Source organism: Phytophthora sojae, assembly GCF_000149755.1.
Source record: "Phytophthora sojae unplaced genomic scaffold PHYSOscaffold_1, whole genome shotgun sequence".
Lineage (NCBI taxonomy): Eukaryota > Oomycota > Peronosporomycetes > Peronosporales > Peronosporaceae > Phytophthora > Phytophthora sojae.
Genome location: NW_009258115.1, coordinates 2,783,182 through 2,800,824, shown reverse-complemented (window position 1 = coordinate 2,800,824; position 17,643 = coordinate 2,783,182). Strand labels below are relative to the sequence as shown.

At 58.3% G+C, this 17,643-nt stretch overlaps 9 protein-coding genes across 9 annotated transcripts; 6 read left to right on the top strand and 3 right to left on the bottom strand.

Moving 5' to 3' along the window:
• Positions 1-15: 15 nt before the first annotated feature.
• PHYSODRAFT_471523 (hypothetical protein) lies at positions 16-1,062 on the top strand (the record flags this gene model as incomplete). The annotated part of the gene is made up of 1 exon (XM_009516326.1): positions 16-1,062. The coding sequence occupies one exon, from the start codon at positions 16-18 to the stop codon at positions 1,060-1,062; it is 1,047 nt and encodes a 348-aa protein (XP_009514621.1).
• Positions 1,063-1,200: 138 nt separating this feature from the next.
• Positions 1,201-1,695, bottom strand: PHYSODRAFT_321155 (hypothetical protein; the record flags this gene model as incomplete). Its single annotated transcript, XM_009516325.1, has 2 exons — positions 1,201-1,465; positions 1,550-1,695. 2 exons carry the CDS (start codon positions 1,693-1,695, stop codon positions 1,201-1,203), a joined length of 411 nt encoding a protein of 136 aa, XP_009514620.1.
• Positions 1,696-2,038: 343 nt separating this feature from the next.
• PHYSODRAFT_348901 (hypothetical protein) lies at positions 2,039-6,023 on the top strand (the record flags this gene model as incomplete). Its single annotated transcript, XM_009516324.1, has 3 exons — positions 2,039-2,061; positions 2,265-2,316; positions 4,518-6,023. 3 exons carry the CDS (start codon positions 2,039-2,041, stop codon positions 6,021-6,023), a joined length of 1,581 nt encoding a protein of 526 aa, XP_009514619.1.
• A 762-nt stretch (positions 6,024-6,785) lies between these two features.
• PHYSODRAFT_353401 (hypothetical protein) lies at positions 6,786-7,312 on the top strand. The gene has a single exon (XM_009516323.1). The coding sequence runs from the start codon at positions 6,800-6,802 to the stop codon at positions 7,238-7,240; it is 441 nt and encodes a 146-aa protein (XP_009514618.1). The 5' UTR covers positions 6,786-6,799; the 3' UTR covers positions 7,241-7,312.
• Positions 7,313-8,843: 1,531 nt separating this feature from the next.
• On the top strand, positions 8,844-9,541 carry PHYSODRAFT_284086 (hypothetical protein). Its single transcript, XM_009516322.1, has one exon. It carries the CDS (start codon positions 8,867-8,869, stop codon positions 9,479-9,481), a length of 615 nt encoding a protein of 204 aa, XP_009514617.1. The 5' UTR covers positions 8,844-8,866; the 3' UTR covers positions 9,482-9,541.
• Positions 9,542-9,939: 398 nt separating this feature from the next.
• PHYSODRAFT_477820 (hypothetical protein) lies at positions 9,940-10,548 on the bottom strand (the record flags this gene model as incomplete). Its single annotated transcript, XM_009516321.1, has 1 exon — positions 9,940-10,548. One exon carries the CDS (start codon positions 10,546-10,548, stop codon positions 9,940-9,942), a length of 609 nt encoding a protein of 202 aa, XP_009514616.1.
• A 522-nt stretch (positions 10,549-11,070) lies between these two features.
• Positions 11,071-11,853, bottom strand: PHYSODRAFT_475910 (hypothetical protein; the record flags this gene model as incomplete). The annotated part of the gene is made up of 1 exon (XM_009516320.1): positions 11,071-11,853. The coding sequence occupies one exon, from the start codon at positions 11,851-11,853 to the stop codon at positions 11,071-11,073; it is 783 nt and encodes a 260-aa protein (XP_009514615.1).
• A 1,818-nt stretch (positions 11,854-13,671) lies between these two features.
• Positions 13,672-14,694, top strand: PHYSODRAFT_467051 (hypothetical protein; the record flags this gene model as incomplete). The annotated part of the gene is made up of 2 exons (XM_009516319.1): positions 13,672-14,518; positions 14,603-14,694. 2 exons carry the CDS (start codon positions 13,672-13,674, stop codon positions 14,692-14,694), a joined length of 939 nt encoding a protein of 312 aa, XP_009514614.1.
• Positions 14,695-15,519: 825 nt separating this feature from the next.
• Positions 15,520-17,607, top strand: PHYSODRAFT_477239 (hypothetical protein; the record flags this gene model as incomplete). Its single annotated transcript, XM_009516318.1, has 3 exons — positions 15,520-16,686; positions 16,819-16,905; positions 17,005-17,607. Coding segments are annotated over 3 exons (1,857 nt in total), but the record flags the coding sequence as incomplete, so codon positions are not given.
• Positions 17,608-17,643: the final 36 nt, after the last annotated feature.

Genomic DNA, 17,643 nt, shown 5'->3' with positions numbered 1-17,643 from the left:
CACTCTGGGCCCAGCATGAACATCTTGCGAGTGCCCGAAGTTGGTGCGACCGCTTCGGGCGACAAGGCGCGGCCCACCTCGTGCGAGGGATACGTGACCAAGAGAGGCCACTTCCGCAAGTCCTGGCGCGTCCGGTTCCTCGTGCTGGATGGGTCGAACCTGAACGTGTCGTACTATGAAAGCCGCGCGGCGTGCCACCCACCGACCGGCGAGCCGTCTGCACCCAAAGGGAGCTTCTACTTGTCGAGCATCGAGCCGCACGAATACGTCGTAGGCGTCATGGGGGCCGCCGAGAAACCTTTCGGCTTCAAGATGGTGGGCCACGCCCCCAGGAAGGGATACGTGGAACTGGACGTGTTCGTCGAGACACTCAACGACCGCAACAAGTGGCTCGAAGTCGCGCGCAATGCGCTGAGCGCCAAGCGCCAGCTAACGCGCCAGGCCATCGACCAGAGCGTCAGTCCGAACCGCAAGAACCTCTTCGGCTTCAACATCTCCTTGTCCCCCCAGCCGAACATGTCGCCGCAGAAGCAGATGCAGACCTTGACCAAGAGCAGGGATGAACTCCTGTCCGACGCGCTGCGCGACATTGAAGCGGCTAAACAGGTCGGCCGCGAGGCTTGCAATGAGATCGTGACCCAGGGCGAGAAGCTCGACGCCATCGAGCAGGACCTGAGTGCCATCGACCGCGACCTGGATTTCGGGGACAAGCTGCTGCGTCGCCTCAAGAGCCCCACTCTGCATCTCTTCTCGGACGACTCGCGTCCTAAAGCCTCTGCCTCAAAGGCGAGCTCTCCTCAGCGGTCGCAGCAGTCTGGCAGACCCCCGCGTCTCCCACCGGCCATGGACAGCATCAACGACGCCGGGGTCAGTGACTTGGAGCGACTCGCCCAAGCGCTGGGCGAGCTTGAAGTGCAGGCCGAGCTGCTCAACGGCGAGGCGGGTCGAGGCACGCAGCAGATCGAGCGCATCGAGCACCAGCTCTCGAACGTCACTGCGCGCGTCGAGAAGCAGACCAAACAGGCCTCGGCAGCGCTCGATTCCGGCCCAAGACTCTTCTAGAGACGCCCCGAAGCGCACAACAACACACACACTCACATTCACAACCAACACGCGCGCCGTCAAGCCAAAAACCCCTGCATTTGCATAGCCATCCACTCCCACATAATAATTCCGTCAGTCTCGATTGCTCTGCTTGGTCTAGAAAATGGGGCGGGGCGGGCCGCTCTTGCGGTCCATGAAGTACTGCCGGCGCAGCAGCTGGTGGTGGCGCTTCAGCCCGGCCTCGATGTCCTGCGTCTTGTAGCGCGCGTTCTCCTCGCCCTTGGCCTCGAACTCGGCGGCGTTCACGCGCTGCCCGTTGCGGTAGATGAAGCGCTGCACGCCCGTGTTGGACTCGCCCCGCGGCGTCACGATCTTGAGGTAGCTGAGTGACGACTGCGCGCGCTGGATCAGCGCCGACACCCTGCAGCCACAGACAGACATTGCATCAACGCAGTACAGTGATTAGACTGCTGGACACGACGGACAGGATACCACGTGGACGCACCCCTCGGGGTCCGTCAGGTCTCCGTGGCTGCGGAACTCGCGCCGGATCTGGTCCAGCGACTGCTCCCGCTTGGGCTCCGGCAGGCTCTGCGCCAGGCGCAGCAGCTTCTTGTACAGTGGGCGCAGCTCGCGCGCCGCCTCCGCCATCGGTCGATCAATCCACGTCTTGATGCTTTCGAACAGTTGTAGAGCACAACGTCCAGCACGAACGAACAGTTGGAGAGCAGAACGTCCAGCACGAACGAACAGTTGGAGAGCATAGACGCCAGCTCGGCAGCAAAGCAAACGACCATCTTAATTATCTACCCGACGTTTTTTTTGTATTGTCGTTTGGTTTAGTCGGCTGAACGCATTGCCTCCTTGACGCTCAGCTCGATAATCTCATGAACAGTAAAATAAGTAAGTAGTCAGCAATGCTCGATTGTTGGCGTGCGTGTAGAAGCGCTTTGACCGCATTGAAGGTTTTTCAATGCGGGCCATAGCTTCTCCGATGGCAAAATTGAGGCTCTCAATGTGAGGATCTTGGCATTGGCCGTGCGAAATGTGCGAAGTTGGTACCAGCCGTGACTGATCCAAACAGGTTCGGATTCATCAATTTTAAAATACAGGTAAGCTTAGCTGCTCAGCGATTTTCCAGTCGTGCAGCGACATCGTGCCGCGAGTTGCTTGACCTCACGGCATGACGAATCGTGCTCATGTGTCTGTCTGTCTTCAAGACAAGAAAGCGCCTTGAACACCAAGAAGAATATGCAAATACATGACCCGTCCGTATGGCCCCATCGAAACAGCTCGGGCGAAATGGCACGGGAACTCAATCTCTCACTGTCTCAAATCCATCAGAGGCCCACCGAAGACTCGTTGTTCACACTGATGGACCTCATGTTGCGCTTCGTACAGTAAATGAGTCGCGTACAGGTATTATACCTGCTGCAACTTGCAGCCTGCAAGAGAGCCAACTCCATTTCTCGTTAGTTAGGTACGTCAAACGTGAACTACATTGACAGAAGTAACACTACCTCAGTATCCCGTATTGAAACCAAAGAAACAAACATTATTGTACCGAGCGGGTGTCGCTGCGCAGAGCGTGAGATGCTTGTCAAGCATTGCTTGATTCCATCAAAGCTGGCCCCGCGCACGGTTTGAATTCCCTGCAGCGAGTCAGCGAAAAAAGCAAATCTCGGAAAATGATCTTGAAACCTTACCTCCAACATAAAACGTCAACCGCAGCGCGACTTCGGCCCGTACACAGGCAAGAGCATGTCCGAAGTCTCACCGGCGCCTCATTCAGCTATTTTCCTGCGCAGCGCTCACCGTGCGTTGGCTGCGCAGTCGTTGGACGGAACGATGAACTTTATCGCCCTCATCGTGGCCGCTTTCGCGTCGTTCGCTGCGGCACAGGCGCAGGTGATCAACCACAACCTGGTGCGGCCATTCCCGCAGCCGAAGCCCGTCACCGTCTCGGAAAAGGCCGCAGTCAGGTTCAAACCGCAGCTCAAGATCGATGACGGGTGCCACCCGTACCCCGCCGTTCAGAAGGACGGCTCCATTAGCGGCGGACTCAAGTGGGGCGGGCCGCAGGACGGCGAGTGCACAGGTTCCAAGTTTGGCTCGCAGGTGTACGCTCGCTCGGGCTGGGTGAACGACGTGTGGGCCATCATATACGCCTGGTACTTCCCCAAGGGCCGAGGCGCCGTGCCCCTGCCGCTGATCCTTCGACTGTTCGGACACCGGCACAACTGGGAGTACGCCATCGTCTGGATCGACAACCCCGACCTGGAGAACGCGACGATCCTAGGCACCTCCATGTCCGCGAGTGTCGGCTACTCTAGCCAGACGCCCCTGGAGTCGCGGTACGTCGACGGCTCGAGCGTCAAGGTCGAATACTACTACGACCACCTGCTCGGCAACACGGCGCTGCGGCTCACGGAAGACGCCGGCGAGTTCCAGGACCTAATTACGTGGGAGCAGCTCTCCAAGCTGGCGCGGTACTCGCTGAACCACACGGACTGGGACGAGACCCCGTTCAACGCGGCAGGCGTCAAGATGCCCCTGCAGGACGGCGTGTTCGAGGAATTGCTGGACAAGGCGTGGCCGTTTTAGACGAAGCTAGGCTAGGCTGTTCGTGTCTTCTGTGCGTTGCCTGGTGCTGCGAGCTAACTCTAAACCATTAATACTGAATCGAGGCACCCATTGTTTCGTAGGTTTCCTCCTAAGTTCCGTTCTGTCATTCTATTGGTAGAAACAAGCCCCATACATTTTCCAGCATTCTTAGCGGCGTCCTGTGCATGGACGCAGTGGGGGGCAAGCGCAAGAAGATGGCGTCGGGCGTCAAGTGCGTTCCCTCTCTGCCTGCTGCCTGCGCGTCTGCATGACCTTCTGATACCGTGACTGACCTTTTGCCCCCCCCTCCTTTCTCTTGTTGCAGCCTAGCGGAGACGCTGGCGCCGGCGCCGGACTCGTCCGTGGCAGTCTTCCACATCGCTGGCTGGAGAACGTGTGAGTGGCTCGTCCCGCACTTGCTTTGCTGTGCAGGCAGTACGAGTCCAGAATTCTCTAACAGTTATCCATGCGTTATCTGTGCAGGCCCGTCCTTCGTGAAGGCCGCGGAGGTGGCGGCGGCCATGCAGATGCTGTACCCGGACAGCGTGGCCTTCGAGGCGCACCCGTTCGAGGACCGAGACGCCTTCAAGCACTGGCTCAGCGTCGCGCAGGGCGACTTCGCCTCCTGCTTTGGAGCCGACTCCAAGGCCGTAAAGCACGTGACGTCGCCCTTTGTGTGGAGCAGCAACCCTACGACGTTCGTGGGCGGCTGCGACGACCTGCTGGCCTTCTTCCGCTCTGGTATCGCGGTCGGCAAGCCCCAAGGCGCGGCCCCAAGTGAGCAGCAGCAGGTGGAGGACAAAAGTGCTCCCAGTGCTACTATGTCGACCGCTGAAGTGGCTGATGCCCCTGTCCCTGCAGTGGCGGAGACTCCGTCGGCTGTAGATGAAGCGGAGACGAGCTACGACTACGACCTGGTGGTGATCGGTGGTGGATCTGGAGGCCTGGCCTGCTCCAAGGAAGCGGCCTCGTTCGGCCAGAAGGTCTGCGTCCTGGACTACGTCAAACCGTCGCCGCAGGGCACGTCCTGGGGCCTCGGCGGCACGTGTGTGAACGTCGGGTGCATTCCGAAGAAGCTGATGCACCAGAGCTCCTTGATCGGCGAGCTCATGCACCACGACAGTGCGAACTTTGGATGGAACATTGCGTCTGCTGACGGCAGCGCGTCGACTTTCAGCTGGAAGCAGCTCGTGGCCAATGTGGACGGTTACATCAGGGGCATCAACTTCAAGTACAAGGTGGAGCTACGCAGCAAGTACGTCAAGTACGAGAACTTCCTCGGGTCGTTCGTGGACGCGCACACGCTCGAGTTGTGGCACCCTCGGAAGGGCACGAAGCAGATCACGACGCGCGATGTCGTCATCGCGGTTGGCGGCCGGCCGAAGGAGCTGACCTGCCCGGGTGGGGAGCACGCGATTTCGAGTGACGACATTTTCTGGATGAAGAAGAAGGAGCCGGGCAAGACGCTCGTTGTGGGCGCCTCGTACGTCGCACTCGAGTGCGCTGGCTTCCTGAAGGGCATGGGCTACGATGTCAAGGTGATGGTGCGCTCTATCTTGCTGCGCGGCTTCGACCAGGACATGGCGAACAAGATCGGCGAGTACATGGAAGTGCAGTCGGGCATCGAGTTTATCCGCAAGACCGTCCCGCAGTCGATCACGAAGCTGGAGAACGGCCAGCTGCTGGTCAAGTGGACTACCGAGGACGGCGAGAGCTGTGAGGAAGCCTTCGATACGGTGCTGAATGCCACGGGTCGCGACCCGGACGTTGCCAAGCTCGGCCTCGACAAGGCTCGCGTGAAGCTGAACGAGAAGACGGGCCGCATCTGGGTCAAGAACGAGCAAACCTCGACGCCGAACATTTACGCGATCGGCGATGTCATCGATGCGCCGGAGCTGACGCCTGTGGCCATCCAGGCCGGCCGCTTGCTTTCGCGCCGTCTGTACAACAACTCGACGGCGCAGATGGACTACGACAAGATCTGCACGGCCGTGTTCACCCCAATCGAGTATGGGTGCTGCGGACTGTCCGAGGAGGACAGCAAGGAGCGCTACGGCGAGGACAACATCGAGGTGTACCACAAGAACTTCGTGCCGCTCGAGTGGTCGCTCTCGGAGGAAACGCGCACGGCGGCTGAGTCGTGCTACCTGAAGGTGATTTGCGACAAGACTCGCGATAAGTTTGTGGTGGGCTTCCACTACCTGGGACCGAATGCAGGTGAGGTGACGCAGGCCATGGGCTTGGCCATGAAGCTGGGCTTCACGTACGACCAAATGGTCGACACGGTGGGCATCCACCCGACGACTGCCGAGACGTTCACGACGTTGGAGATCACCAAGAGCAGTGGTGGCACCACCACTGGCGGGGGTTGCTGAGGTTAAGTTCCCCCCTACTTTCCTCCAACCCTGCAAGTAGCTAAGCCGGACTCGCGTGCGAAGTTGTCGTATTACCAGTAGTGGTGGTAGACGCTGAGCTGAGCAGAGTCTGCGGTAGTTGCTTGCAGGGAGGAAAGGAGGGGGAGAGGAGACAGTTGACGGAGGCCAAGCCGCCGCTGAGTAGTAGGCTTCTTTCGAGAGGCTTCGGCTGGCTTGTCGGGAGGCTGGCGCTGAGTAATGACGCTCTTTCCAGAAATCCTTAGCGGGAGGGGAAATCGAGCCGAGGATCGGCGCAGCAGAGTCGCCCACGTCATGAGTCGCTGCTTCCTCGTTTCGCTCGCCGATGGTTGAGTGGAGTGACTTGAGGATGTCAATCGAGTGAGCGGGACGTTGCTTCCAAAGCAGAATGCACATTGAAACATGAAACGAGATGCCAGTTGTGGTATGCAGACGCCTACACAGGCAGCTCCAAACTTACACAGGCTGAAGTCGTCACTAGGCTACGCTCTACATAATCTTATCCACGCAGCGTTATCTTGATCGGTCGCACTAGCCAATTATCCGCGGACACGTACCATCTGGGCGGCGTCTTCCCACATTGCACTCTTCCGGCAGCGAGCGGCATTCGTGAATCGATGGCGTCTCCTCTGCTGCTGCTGCTCCTCGCGCTGGTGCTGCCGGCGTCGGTCGCCGGCCTGGACCCGGGCCTGGGCGAGGGCCAGGTCGTGCAGCACCCGCCGCCCTTCTTCATCGTGGACGGCCTCGACTTCCAGGGCATGGCGCTCGCCTACCTGCAGGAGCAGGGCGTGAATACGAGCATCGAAGCGCAGAGCTGGATGCAGGAGCACGGCTACGCGTCGCTGCGCGCCATGCTGGACGACGAGTCGCTCTACAAGGTGACGGAGGAGGCGCTGTTCGACTGCGGCCTCACGAGCCCCAAGACCGAGACGCAGCCCATCCCGAGCAACAGCTCCTTTCAGACGTCGGGCTACACGCTGGACGGCCCCTGCGAGGTCTGGCTGGACGACACCAAGGTGGCTGCTGGCCGCAACTGCCACACGCAGTTCCCGCACGGCCAGCACGAGATCGACTACAGCGCGTGCGGAGACTCGTGCACGCTCTGGTGGTACTGGCTCGGCATCAAGTACGTCGAGGGCGCCTACTCGTGGCAGGTCTACAAGAACTGCGTCGCGCTCAGCAAGACGGCGACCGCGTGAGCTGCTGCCGCTTGTCTGTTATGCGTTGCGTGTGCTCATGAAAAAAATATATCACAAGCTTTTTGTCATCTTCATCTACCTCGTAGTGAGCTCTTCATATTACATGTGTTCTTCCCGGTGCTCGCGGCAGAAGGCTCGCCATCGATGAGCTCTTTTCTCGCAGCTCACGTTTGTTGGTTAGCTAGAGCTGTAGAGGCGAAACGAATCACATACTTAAGTAGCTGTCTTGAAGACATTCTTCACCTCCATCTACGGAATGCGCGGTGGCTTTCCCTACGAGCCCTGAACCGCGCCTCGCAGGCATCTACGTGGATTGAGAAGGCGTGGGAGCGGGTCACGTGTTGGTCACCTCCGCTCGAGCCATCCGTAGCATGGCATCGTAGGAACGCTTCTCCCGATCCGCAAACGAGAATTCGTCCTTGTAGGCGTCGTACCACCTCCCGAAGTCCCTTGAATTGTTAGCGAAATAGAGTTCAATGAGGTCAGGAAGCCCATAGCCTGCGACTACCTACAACCGATCGCAACCGCCCGTACCATCGCACACAGCGTGTGCGAGTTCCAACATACACTTTCCGCGTTTAGGAGCGCGCGTCTCGGCACACGCTCGTTACCACTTTAGACCTGGCAATTTCGCTCATTCTCGTGTCCTGCTCGCTGCAGGAAGTGCGCCATTGTCGTTGAGCCTTTCAAACGCGAGCTTTTCCCAAAACCAGTACCAGTGCAAGTGGTCCACTCTACTTCGGATTACTACTGCTGCTGGTTTTGGGACTGGTACTGGTTTTGGGAAAAGCTCGCCTTCGCTTACGTGAACCCCCTCTCGATGATGGCATGAAGGTCGCGTTAACTCACCTCTACTTGCATCCAGCACCTGGCGACTGTACTGCAGCGGACACTTCCATTACATCGATCTCCATTGTCGAGTCGCGCGAAGTGAACTTTCGCAACCTGGTCGACCACCGATGTCCTCGGCGCTGCACCGACAACAGATGGAGGATAGCGGCCAGCGTCGTGATCGCAGGAGACGCGCCTTTCGGTGCGGCGGTGATCAGCGATCGCGAGACTTTGGTGGTTGAACGCAAAGATGCCATCAGCGTTGAAGCACACTGAAGTACTTTGGTGGATTTTCATGAACTCGTATTGCAGTGGAAATGCAGGCGAAGAGCATGTTGAAAACTGTGTTCCTGAGACTTACATATTTTTTCTGTTCGAAGGTGAACTTGAACGTGAAGGAGTTCCGCTTGAAGCGGCCACGTCACTTTGAGAAGTAGCGAGCGAAGCATGACCAGTAAATGTCTAGCGCACGGAGGCAGAAGCAGCTCACCCGCTGCAAGCAGGCCTGCCTTCGACTATCGCAACTTGTTGAGTCCGTAGAGGAGGGAGGTCGCCTCCTTTTCCGGTTACCACGCTGGTTCGCTTCTGTGCAGCTCGCATCCGCGGCGGCACCGGCTGGCGGTCACTCGGTGCACCTTTCAAAGCCGAGGTCCTTTGCCTGCGTCCGGGCACGCGCTCCGGAGTCCGAACACCACCGGACCAGACCAGGGCCATGCCTCCTCGCCTCGGGACTGCAACGAGTTCCCTCCGGCTCACTTTCCATTCGTCCGCGTCGCCGCCAACTGCTTATCGACCATGGCTCCTTCCTTCCTCTCGTCGCTCTCGGCTGCTGCTCTACTCTCCAGCGCCGCGCTGCTCGCTCCGACGGCTGACGCGCACCAGGTCGTGCTGCTACCTGCGCCGACCTACACCACGGACGACAAGGCCACCAAGTACGCGCCGCTGGCCTTCCTGGAGAACCAGGGCTACGAGACCGTCGAGGACTTCAACGCGTGGCGCCGCGACAAGGGCTACAAGACCCTGCGCGCCTTCATGGACGGCGCGTCCTACACGGTGGCCGACGGGGCCGACTACTACTGCGGATTCACCGACATCAAGGGCGTCGCGCAGCCCATTCCGGACGGCACCATGCGCTCCACGGGCTACACGCACGACGGCCCGTGCGAGGTCTGGCTGGACACCACGCGCGTGCTGCAGTCCGACAACTGCCACGAGACCTTCAGCGGCAAGACGTACGACCTCGACTACAGCTCGTGCAAGGGCTCCTGCACCCTGCGCTGGTACTGGCTGGGCGTGCGCTTCCTCAAGAACGAATACTCGTGGCAGGTTTACAAGGCGTGCGTGCCGCTGTCCACGTCGGCCAGGCGGCTCGAAGCCGCGGCCAACGAGTCCGCTGCCCTTGAGTTCTAAGGCTAACTCGAAGTTCACGATCCTGAAGCGGTCGTAGCGTTACTTGTTTGAAGTCAATCGAAGCGTATCAGTCCTGGTTTTGCTGTTTGTTCTTGCTTGCCCTTACTGTTGAGCTGAGTCTGCTGGAATCGTTGAGGTGCGTTTGGCAAGGTGGTTCGGACGATGCTTGCGCCGCCGCACATGGCCACTTGCGCCCGTGATGTAGAGGAGGTCACTAACTTTATCTGCGCGTGGACTGCAGGTGTTCTATTCTGCTGAAGGCGAACAACCTCTGGCAATCGACAAGTACACATACTTAGTACATCCACCTTGTACGTCATGAAAAAGTCATGAATGACTACAGATTCGGGAGTGACAGAACATTTACGTGCATTTCGGTCGACACTTAACACACCCACTCAACTACATTTTTGCTGGGAAACCATCGTCCTCATCTCTTCTGATGTTTTGAAGGCACTTTAGAAATCGAGACGCGCCGACTCGTTGGTCGCGCCCTCAAGACGGCGGGCCGACGTAGACAGCGGTACGCACGCCTTGTAGATCTGCCACGAGTACTCGTTCTTGAGGTAGCGCACGCCCAGCCAGAACCAGTAGAGCGTGCACGTGGAGGTGCACGAGCTGTAGTCGATGGTGTAGTCCTTGCCGCTGATGGACTCGTGGCAGTTGTCGTACTGCATGACCATGGTGTCGTCGAGCCAAACCTCGCACGGGCCGTCGTGCGTGTAGCCTGTGGAGCGCATAGCGTTGTCGTCCGGAATGGGCTGCACTTCACCGTTGGTGTTGGTGAAGCCACAGGTGAAGTCGGCGCCATCGGCCACAGTGTAGGACGCCCCGTCGTTGAAAGCGCGCAACGAGTCGTAGCCGTTGTCTGTACGCCACGCAGTGAAGTCCTCCTGCGTCGCGAAGCCCTGGTCTTCCAGGAAGGCGAGGGGCGCGTACTTGGTGGCCTTGTCGTCCGTGGTGTAGGTCGGTGCGGGCAGCAGTACGACCTGGTGCGCGCCAGCCAGCAGCGCAGCGCCAGATAGCACAGCAGCAGCCGAGAGCGAGGAAACGAGCGAAGGAGCCATCGTTGCGAGGCGATTGGAGGGCGGCGTTGCTTGGTCGGTGGCAAAAGCGGAAGTGAGCAGACCCGCAGGCTGGAGAGCGGCTCACGCTTAGTCTGTCGTGACGGAGAGGGTCTTTTACTAAAGGCTCATGCAGCATCTTGGTATCTGCGGCCGGTTCTTGCTATCGCCGGAAAAGGCTGGACGAGCATATCCCCATGCAGTTTTCAGATAGGGTGAGAGTTACCACAAACCTGCTGCTTCAGGCACGCTCAAGGAAATCGGACGATCAACCTAGGAGTCGTAGCTGCTCTGTAGAGTCTATATAGCAGCCCCGCGCAGTTTCTAGTGGGTGGAGGAGTCCTTGCGTGATGCCTCAAGCCTTGATACCTTTACGCTCGCCGAAGTGACTCTGGACATCTTTGCCACACCGAGTCCCTCTCACCAGTCGAAGGAGCAATCATTTCACGGTGTAATCAAGAAAATGGCAACCAACCATTGGTCAATCAAGTTGAAGTTGTCAAAGGATCAGTAAATCTTTCGTCTTTAGTCCTCATCGAGCCACCCGCGCACTTTGCGCCACAACTGCTGCTTCTCGCGCTCCAGCTCTTGCTGCAGTTTGGCGTCGCACGTGGCTTTCTGCCACTGAGATAAAATACGCCGGAGCTTCGCGTCTTGCAGCTTGATCGCCGCCTCCAAAGCTACCTTCCGTTGGCAGGTGCGTTCACTTACAAGGCGCTTGTACCAGTGTGTCCAAGCGTGTTGCAGCGAGTTCCATTGGTTATGGCGGTGCACGGCGAGTGCACGAGCCTCCGTTGCCTGGTGGTGGCGCATCAGACCCCACAGTGCTCGTCTCTGCAGTGAACGCGCGTGGTGCTTCGCTGCTTCTTCCATCTGCGCTCGTTCTCGTCGCCGATGACGTTTACGACATAGGAGCACAAACTCCTGCCATCGCCCCCAGTGAGAATACACTGTGCGAAGCTCGTGCCAGCGGGTGGCGTTGCGCGCAACTCGCTGGCTAAGCGCGTGGTGCTTCCTCCACGGCAGTAGAGCGTAGAAGAAGAGCAGACGCCGGCGGTTGTGCTTGTGCGCCTTGTGAAGTTGAGCGAGCATTTGGTCGCGCTGGTCTTGTCTCTCCTGTTGAGCACGAGCTTCTGCTAGTTTGCGCTCTCGAACTCGCGCCTTCTCCTCTACCCGTTGTTGGAGAAGAATTGCTTCACGAGCAGCGCGCTGCTCTTCTTGCTCCTTGCGCTTCATCTGCTCGAGCTCGTCGTACCTACGCTTGAGTTCTTCCCGCCGTTGTTTCCGCTCAATTGCACGCTGCTCCATAGCCTTATAGACCTTATCAACCCGCTTTGTTGTTCGGGTCAACGTTGCGCCTGGAAATTGCGGCGGAGGAGGCAGCCCGGTTACAGTGCCAACGGGTACGGCTGGCTCGCCACTGCGTGGGGTTGGAACTTCTTGCTGCGTAGCTCGTTGACGGAACCGAGCCGATAACTTGGTACTCCGACAGCGTTTAATAACTCGTGGGGCATACTCAGTTGTAGTCGTTTGAGGAAGCTGTTCTTCGATACGTCCAACAGCGATTTTGCTCTTCAGTTTTTCATCAGATTCGCCCTGACATTCGTCTATAGGTGATTTCTGCCGCAGCAGTCTCTCCATCAGCCAATCTGATTGAGCTTTACGCCTCTCTGCGGCCACATCCGCCGCTCGCTGCTCCTTTTGATGAGCCACAACTCCTGCCCACTGGTAAAACCACCTCGGTAGGCACTTCACGCGATGGAATTCCGCAGCTTGGTCATTTAGTTGCTGCTCTCGAAGCAATTCCAGTCGTGCTTCATCTGCCGCTTTGATCTGCCTCTGTCGATGCGTATACCGCTTCCAGTTTGCTACGATGCTCTTTAGTGTACGCCACCGCAACTCAGCCACCACTCGAAGCTCTTGTTCTCGTCGGCTGTCCACATACTGCTGCCAACCGCCAAAAATCGCGCAAAGTGTCTTTAACCGCTCTTTTCGACGCTGAAAGCGCTCTTCAAGCGCGACGGCCTGCTGGTTCTCCACGTTGAGGCGCTCGATCTGCTCTTCTAGCCGACGCTGTTCTTGAATATCTTCCTTATTGTTGTCAACCGCAACGTGCTGGCGTAGGTGTAGTAGTGTTTTTGCTTCAGCGGCTTTAAGTTTACGATCGTTGCGGGTCTGTTGAAGGAGCTCCTGTCGGCGTTCCATTGGGAGTTGTCGGGGCGGGAGATGACGTACATGCGGCTTTTTGCTCGAGATACCGGTCAAGGACGCTTTATGTGTGGATTTCCGTAGCATTTTTGCTTCATCTTTGGCTGGTAGTGTTTCAGCCTTCTGATTGTTGTCTGCAGATTGCATCAGCCGCACCCGAGGCTTCTTCTCCTGGGCTGACGTGTGACTCAGCCTTGAACCTGTTTGCGGCGTCAACTTGCTTGAAGAGCGCTTAGAAGTACTCGAGTGTGTTGCAGTCGAGTATTTGGCCTCTCCTCTGCGTTTTGGCTGCTTCTGATGCCCCGATGTCTGGCGCAAAGCATCTGCCTGGTTCTCGATCTGGAAGCGAACGCGAAGGATCTCCTTCGCTTCAGCTGCCGTATCCTCGTGGCTGTAGTGGTCGTGCTCAGGGCTACCGTCATTTTCCGACTGTCTCGTTTGACTACGAAGTCGCAGCTCTGGCTCCGCGGCGAAAGCGTTCCGCCGACCGATTAACTGATCAACACACTCGCGACTCAGTCCCTCCTGCTCCTTGGGTTTCGCATCCAGTGCACGTAACAGTTGATCGGCAATTGAAGGTGATCGAGCAGGTGAACGGTAGCGGATTTCTGTCGACTCTTTCGGCCGATGTTGCGACCTTGACGCAGATTTCTTGCCGAACCGCAATTGCCACGTCGACAGTCGTGCAGGCGAGTCCGTATCCGGTGCGGCATACTCGCCCTTCATTGTCGAGGCAGCGAATTGGGAACTAAGCACTCAGTCCGCTTTTGAACTCTAAAAGCGTAGCGACACAGCATCCCAGAAAGCTTGATAAAAATACGGGTGTAGTTTGTCGCTGCAAGATCCCAGCCCTTGCTGGAGAGGAAAATCCGTTCTACCCAATGCGTTGGTGCCAGGGCAGGACGCCTTCGCTCTACCATGTTCCACAAGGAGAGCCTCATCCAGTTCATGGCCGGTTCAGGCTGCTACAGCATCATCCAGATGATTCTGCTTGTTGTACTCGGAGCTCTGCTCGTCGACAACGAGCACTATCACCAACTTCTGGGCTTGACTATTCGCGACGTGGGCGGCGGTCTCATTTTCACGGGCGTCTTCTACTCGTTCGCTGCGTTGCTTGGATTTGCCACCGCTCGGACAAAGAACAAGTGTCTTCTCCTCGTGCAAGTGATCTTGCTCGTGTTCCTCGTGTTCTTCCAAACTGTCATGGGTGGGGTCGCACTTGCGGCTAGTAGAGCCCCCAGCCTCGCGCTTAGCTACGACGCTCAGGTTACTTGCCTGACGGTGGGGAAATATGAAGCACTTAGTGATGCCGACAAACGGACGTGCCAGAACTTTTTCCGAAGCGACGAGTTTGCCGGTGCGATGCTCGTGTGGCAGGCCTACTACGTCAAAAGCGCAGTGGGTAGCGACTCGGCGAGCTCGTACCGTGCGATGGTCCTGGAGCTACAACGCGACAACTTCTGCTGCGGGTACGGACTGCCAATACATTGCACGGCCGATACAAGTTCGTTTCCCAGCTCGCGGCCAAGTGCGGTGGTTCCCAGTTGGAATGAAGAGCGCCAAGTCTGCTCGAGTACTGCAGGCTTGTACTTGCCCACGACAGAGTGCAAGGGTGCGTGCTCGTTTGCTCTACCTAGCGGTACCTGCGGAAAGAACCCCGTCACAGCCACTTCACGCGGATGCGCGGCCTTCGTCTCGAGACAACTGAGCTTGCAGGTGGAAGTTATCGGCGCCATTGTACTCGCATTTGTGGCGTTCCCGGTGCGTTCACTTTCCCTCCCATGAGCTTGTCTTCGTACTAACGTCTCGTGTGCCACATTTTGAGCATTGTAGATCGCCTTCATTGTAGGGACCGTGTGCCTTTGCTTTAAGCGACGAGATCAAGACGTGCGGCCGCAGGTCGAGTTCGCAAGTAAAGTCAAAATCCACGCAGAGATGTGAAGTCTCCATGCATTTCGTGATGTGGTTCAAACCACCGTGGTTTACCGTCATAGACTGCCAAAAGGTAACCAATACTGTGCGTCGGCGGCAAAAATATCGGAGCACGACACTTTTAGTTCGCACGTTGTACACATCGACACTGCTCTGCAGCACTGCAGCATGACCCTTAACGGCCACGGGGGAGACCAAGTATCACTGAAGCATGTGGGGCTCACTCCGCCGTCAGCGCAGACATCTTCGGACCACCTTTCGTCTATCATCTCGTCTACGGGAAGACGCTTCACAGTCCGCGACGGATTCCACCTGAAAACGCGCAACGCTGAGGTGCAAGCAGCTATCGACGCGCAGCTGGCAGCCCGTCAAGAAGAATCCCCAGATCCGTTAGCTTCACCAGAGATCGATGACGATGGTCTAGACGGAGTTACGCCTGGACCCGCGCGGCAAGATATCACCTCCGCCCTCCCTCGTCCATCGCCCAAGCGAAAACTAACGATCAATAACAACCTGGAAGATCGACGCCAGAATGATGACGCCGGGAAAGCAGAAGCACGGGAGGATGGAGGCAAGCGTGTCACCAGCACCGCAGTCGCCGTGCTGGATCAATTGCTTCAGAATGACAACTTCAGCCAACGTTCCGGTCGCTCTAGTGGTACAACCGGAAGAGTCCGAGCTGCTTTGAAAGCCCCTGCGGAGTGGCTCATCTATCGACGTCGACCGAGTGAAACACAGGAGCGGAAGCAGCGAAAGGTTGACAAACTGCTCAATGAGGTGCTTCAAGAGCCGGAGCCGCAACCTTTGAAGCAAGACGAAGTGCGCGCACCGAGGAGACCGCGCTGCCAGTCAACGTTGGGCTCGACATACAGCCAGCGCGTGGCAGCAGCAAGACCAGCACAGCGGCCATCTCGGGACCACAAGCACCATCCTCACCGCGAGCTGCTACAGCCACTAACCGAGACCGAGCGTGGTCTTTTGCGAAGTCGAGAAGATAACAATAAGGAGGTTGACAAGCTGCTCGTGTCGCTCTTCCACCCTCCAAGCACTCCTTCAACCCCACCAACTCCAGGGACGACCTTTGTCCCCATCGTGAAGCCCACCACCCCGACAAACCGGTTCTCCACGCGGCGAAGTGTCATTCGTCACGAAACTGCTGTTGCTCTGCGCTCACGCAACCTCGTGTCTCGGATGAACGAGCTGCGCACGCTACCCCAGCTACTGGAGCAAATGGAAGCCTTGCAGCTCTGGAAGAAGCAGCAGCATATCGCAGAGCACGGCGTCGATATCGTAGCCAGGAACCGAGCCAACCCCGCGTTACAGGTGCTGCAAAAACCGTCACAGACGCCCTTACTCCCTTCAGCGACCGACCACAAGGTGCACCAGGCCAACAAGCGCAAGCAAGAGCTGGATGCAGCGAAGGAGGAAAGCGTGCGGCGCATCGTCGTCCGCTGGCAGATTCGTCGCGAGCAGCGAGCCGAGCAAGCCCGTCGCGTCCACGTGCAGAGTCAGTGGTTACTGGTCGTTGCCCTAGCCAAAAGCTCCAAGATGTGGCTGGCCAAGTTCCACGAGTTCCGTCTCAAGCGCAGCGCTCTGGTGCGCGTGATAATGGCCAAGCGCTTGCAACGCTACTGGCGGCAACGAACGCTCGTAAAGCGCAACTCGCTCCAGTTGCTGCGGTTTGCGCCTAGCACGCCTCTCTCATCGGCGTTTTTCCGAATGCCGGTGGTGATCCACGCTGTGACGAGGCTACAGCAGAGCATCCGGGACTGGCTCGAGCAGAAGCACCACCGCGAGCGTAGGGAGGCCGTTGCACTGATCGTGACGGCGTGGTTTGAGTTCCAGGACGTGAAATTCCGCCGCATCATCCTTCGCTTCCGGAAGCGCGTCCGAGACTTCCAGATCATGTGGCGGGCCTGGCGGGCCATCACTGCTGCGAGGATTAAGCTGTTACTCCTCGTATGGGCGAAGCTGGAGCGGAAGGTCAAGCGGCGTCATGGCGTCACAGCAGCTCACCCGATGATCACCTTCTCGCTGGGCCCCGACGCTCACCACATGAAGGCCAGTGGGGCTGAAGCAACCCCCGTAAAAGCCTTGACGCTGCTCGACATGCTGCAGCGTTCTGCGACCGAGAGACCATTGAGTCAGCAGCACAAACAGCTCGAGGACATGCACCGACACTTCCGCAACGGAGGAGCAGTGCACATGCCTATCAGCGCGGTCTCTCCGTCGCCCAGCAGCAACTCTCCGTCCGTCGGGTTCCAGGTGCTGTCATCTTCGCCGTCATCTAGAAAGTCTGACAGACCACGGGCAGCTGAGAATGCCCACGTCCGCCAAGACCTCGAGCTGAGGAGCAACATGGGCGAGGAGTTCCAGCTCGTCATGTACGACGTGTACACGACCCGCCAGAGTTTGTCCCCAAACTCCAAGACGTCCCCAACGCGAGCATGCTTGGGGGTGGGTGCAGGAGCTGCGCAGCCCAGGCGATCACCCCTCAAGACCCCGAAGTCCCCCGCACAGGCCCCGCCGCTGCCTCTCCAGCTGCCGCCCTCTTCCTCTCGCGTGCCCGTGCCGCCGCCGTCCAAGAAGGTCCCGCACCAGCTCAAGGTCGCGGTGCTGCGGAAGCTGCTCTCGGAGAAGCGCAAGACGTACTCGGACGCGCGGGACCGAGGGCGCGAGGCGTGGGCGGCGGCGCGCAAGCAGATGCGCAGCGAGGCGCTCCGCTACGACGTGCTGGACGAGCTGGCGGCGTTCCGGCAGCTGCAGGCCAAGTACGCGACGTTCCTGCTGCTTCACAGCGTCACGGAGACGGAGATGGTGCGGCTCATCCACCAGACGCAGGAGGAGGTCAGCGCCGCTCTATCGCCTAGCGGTGGTCATCATCGCAAGAGCATCGACTTGTCGAATGTTGTCCGAATGTAAGGGTAGGTCGACGATTCGTACTTAGGCTAAATTCAA

Coding starts and splice junctions, on each gene's coding strand:
- PHYSODRAFT_353401 (XM_009516323.1), top strand. CDS start 6,800: ATGGCGCTCGCCTACCTGCAGGAGCAGGGCGTGAATACGAGCATCGAA.
- PHYSODRAFT_284086 (XM_009516322.1), top strand. CDS start 8,867: ATGGCTCCTTCCTTCCTCTCGTCGCTCTCGGCTGCTGCTCTACTCTCC.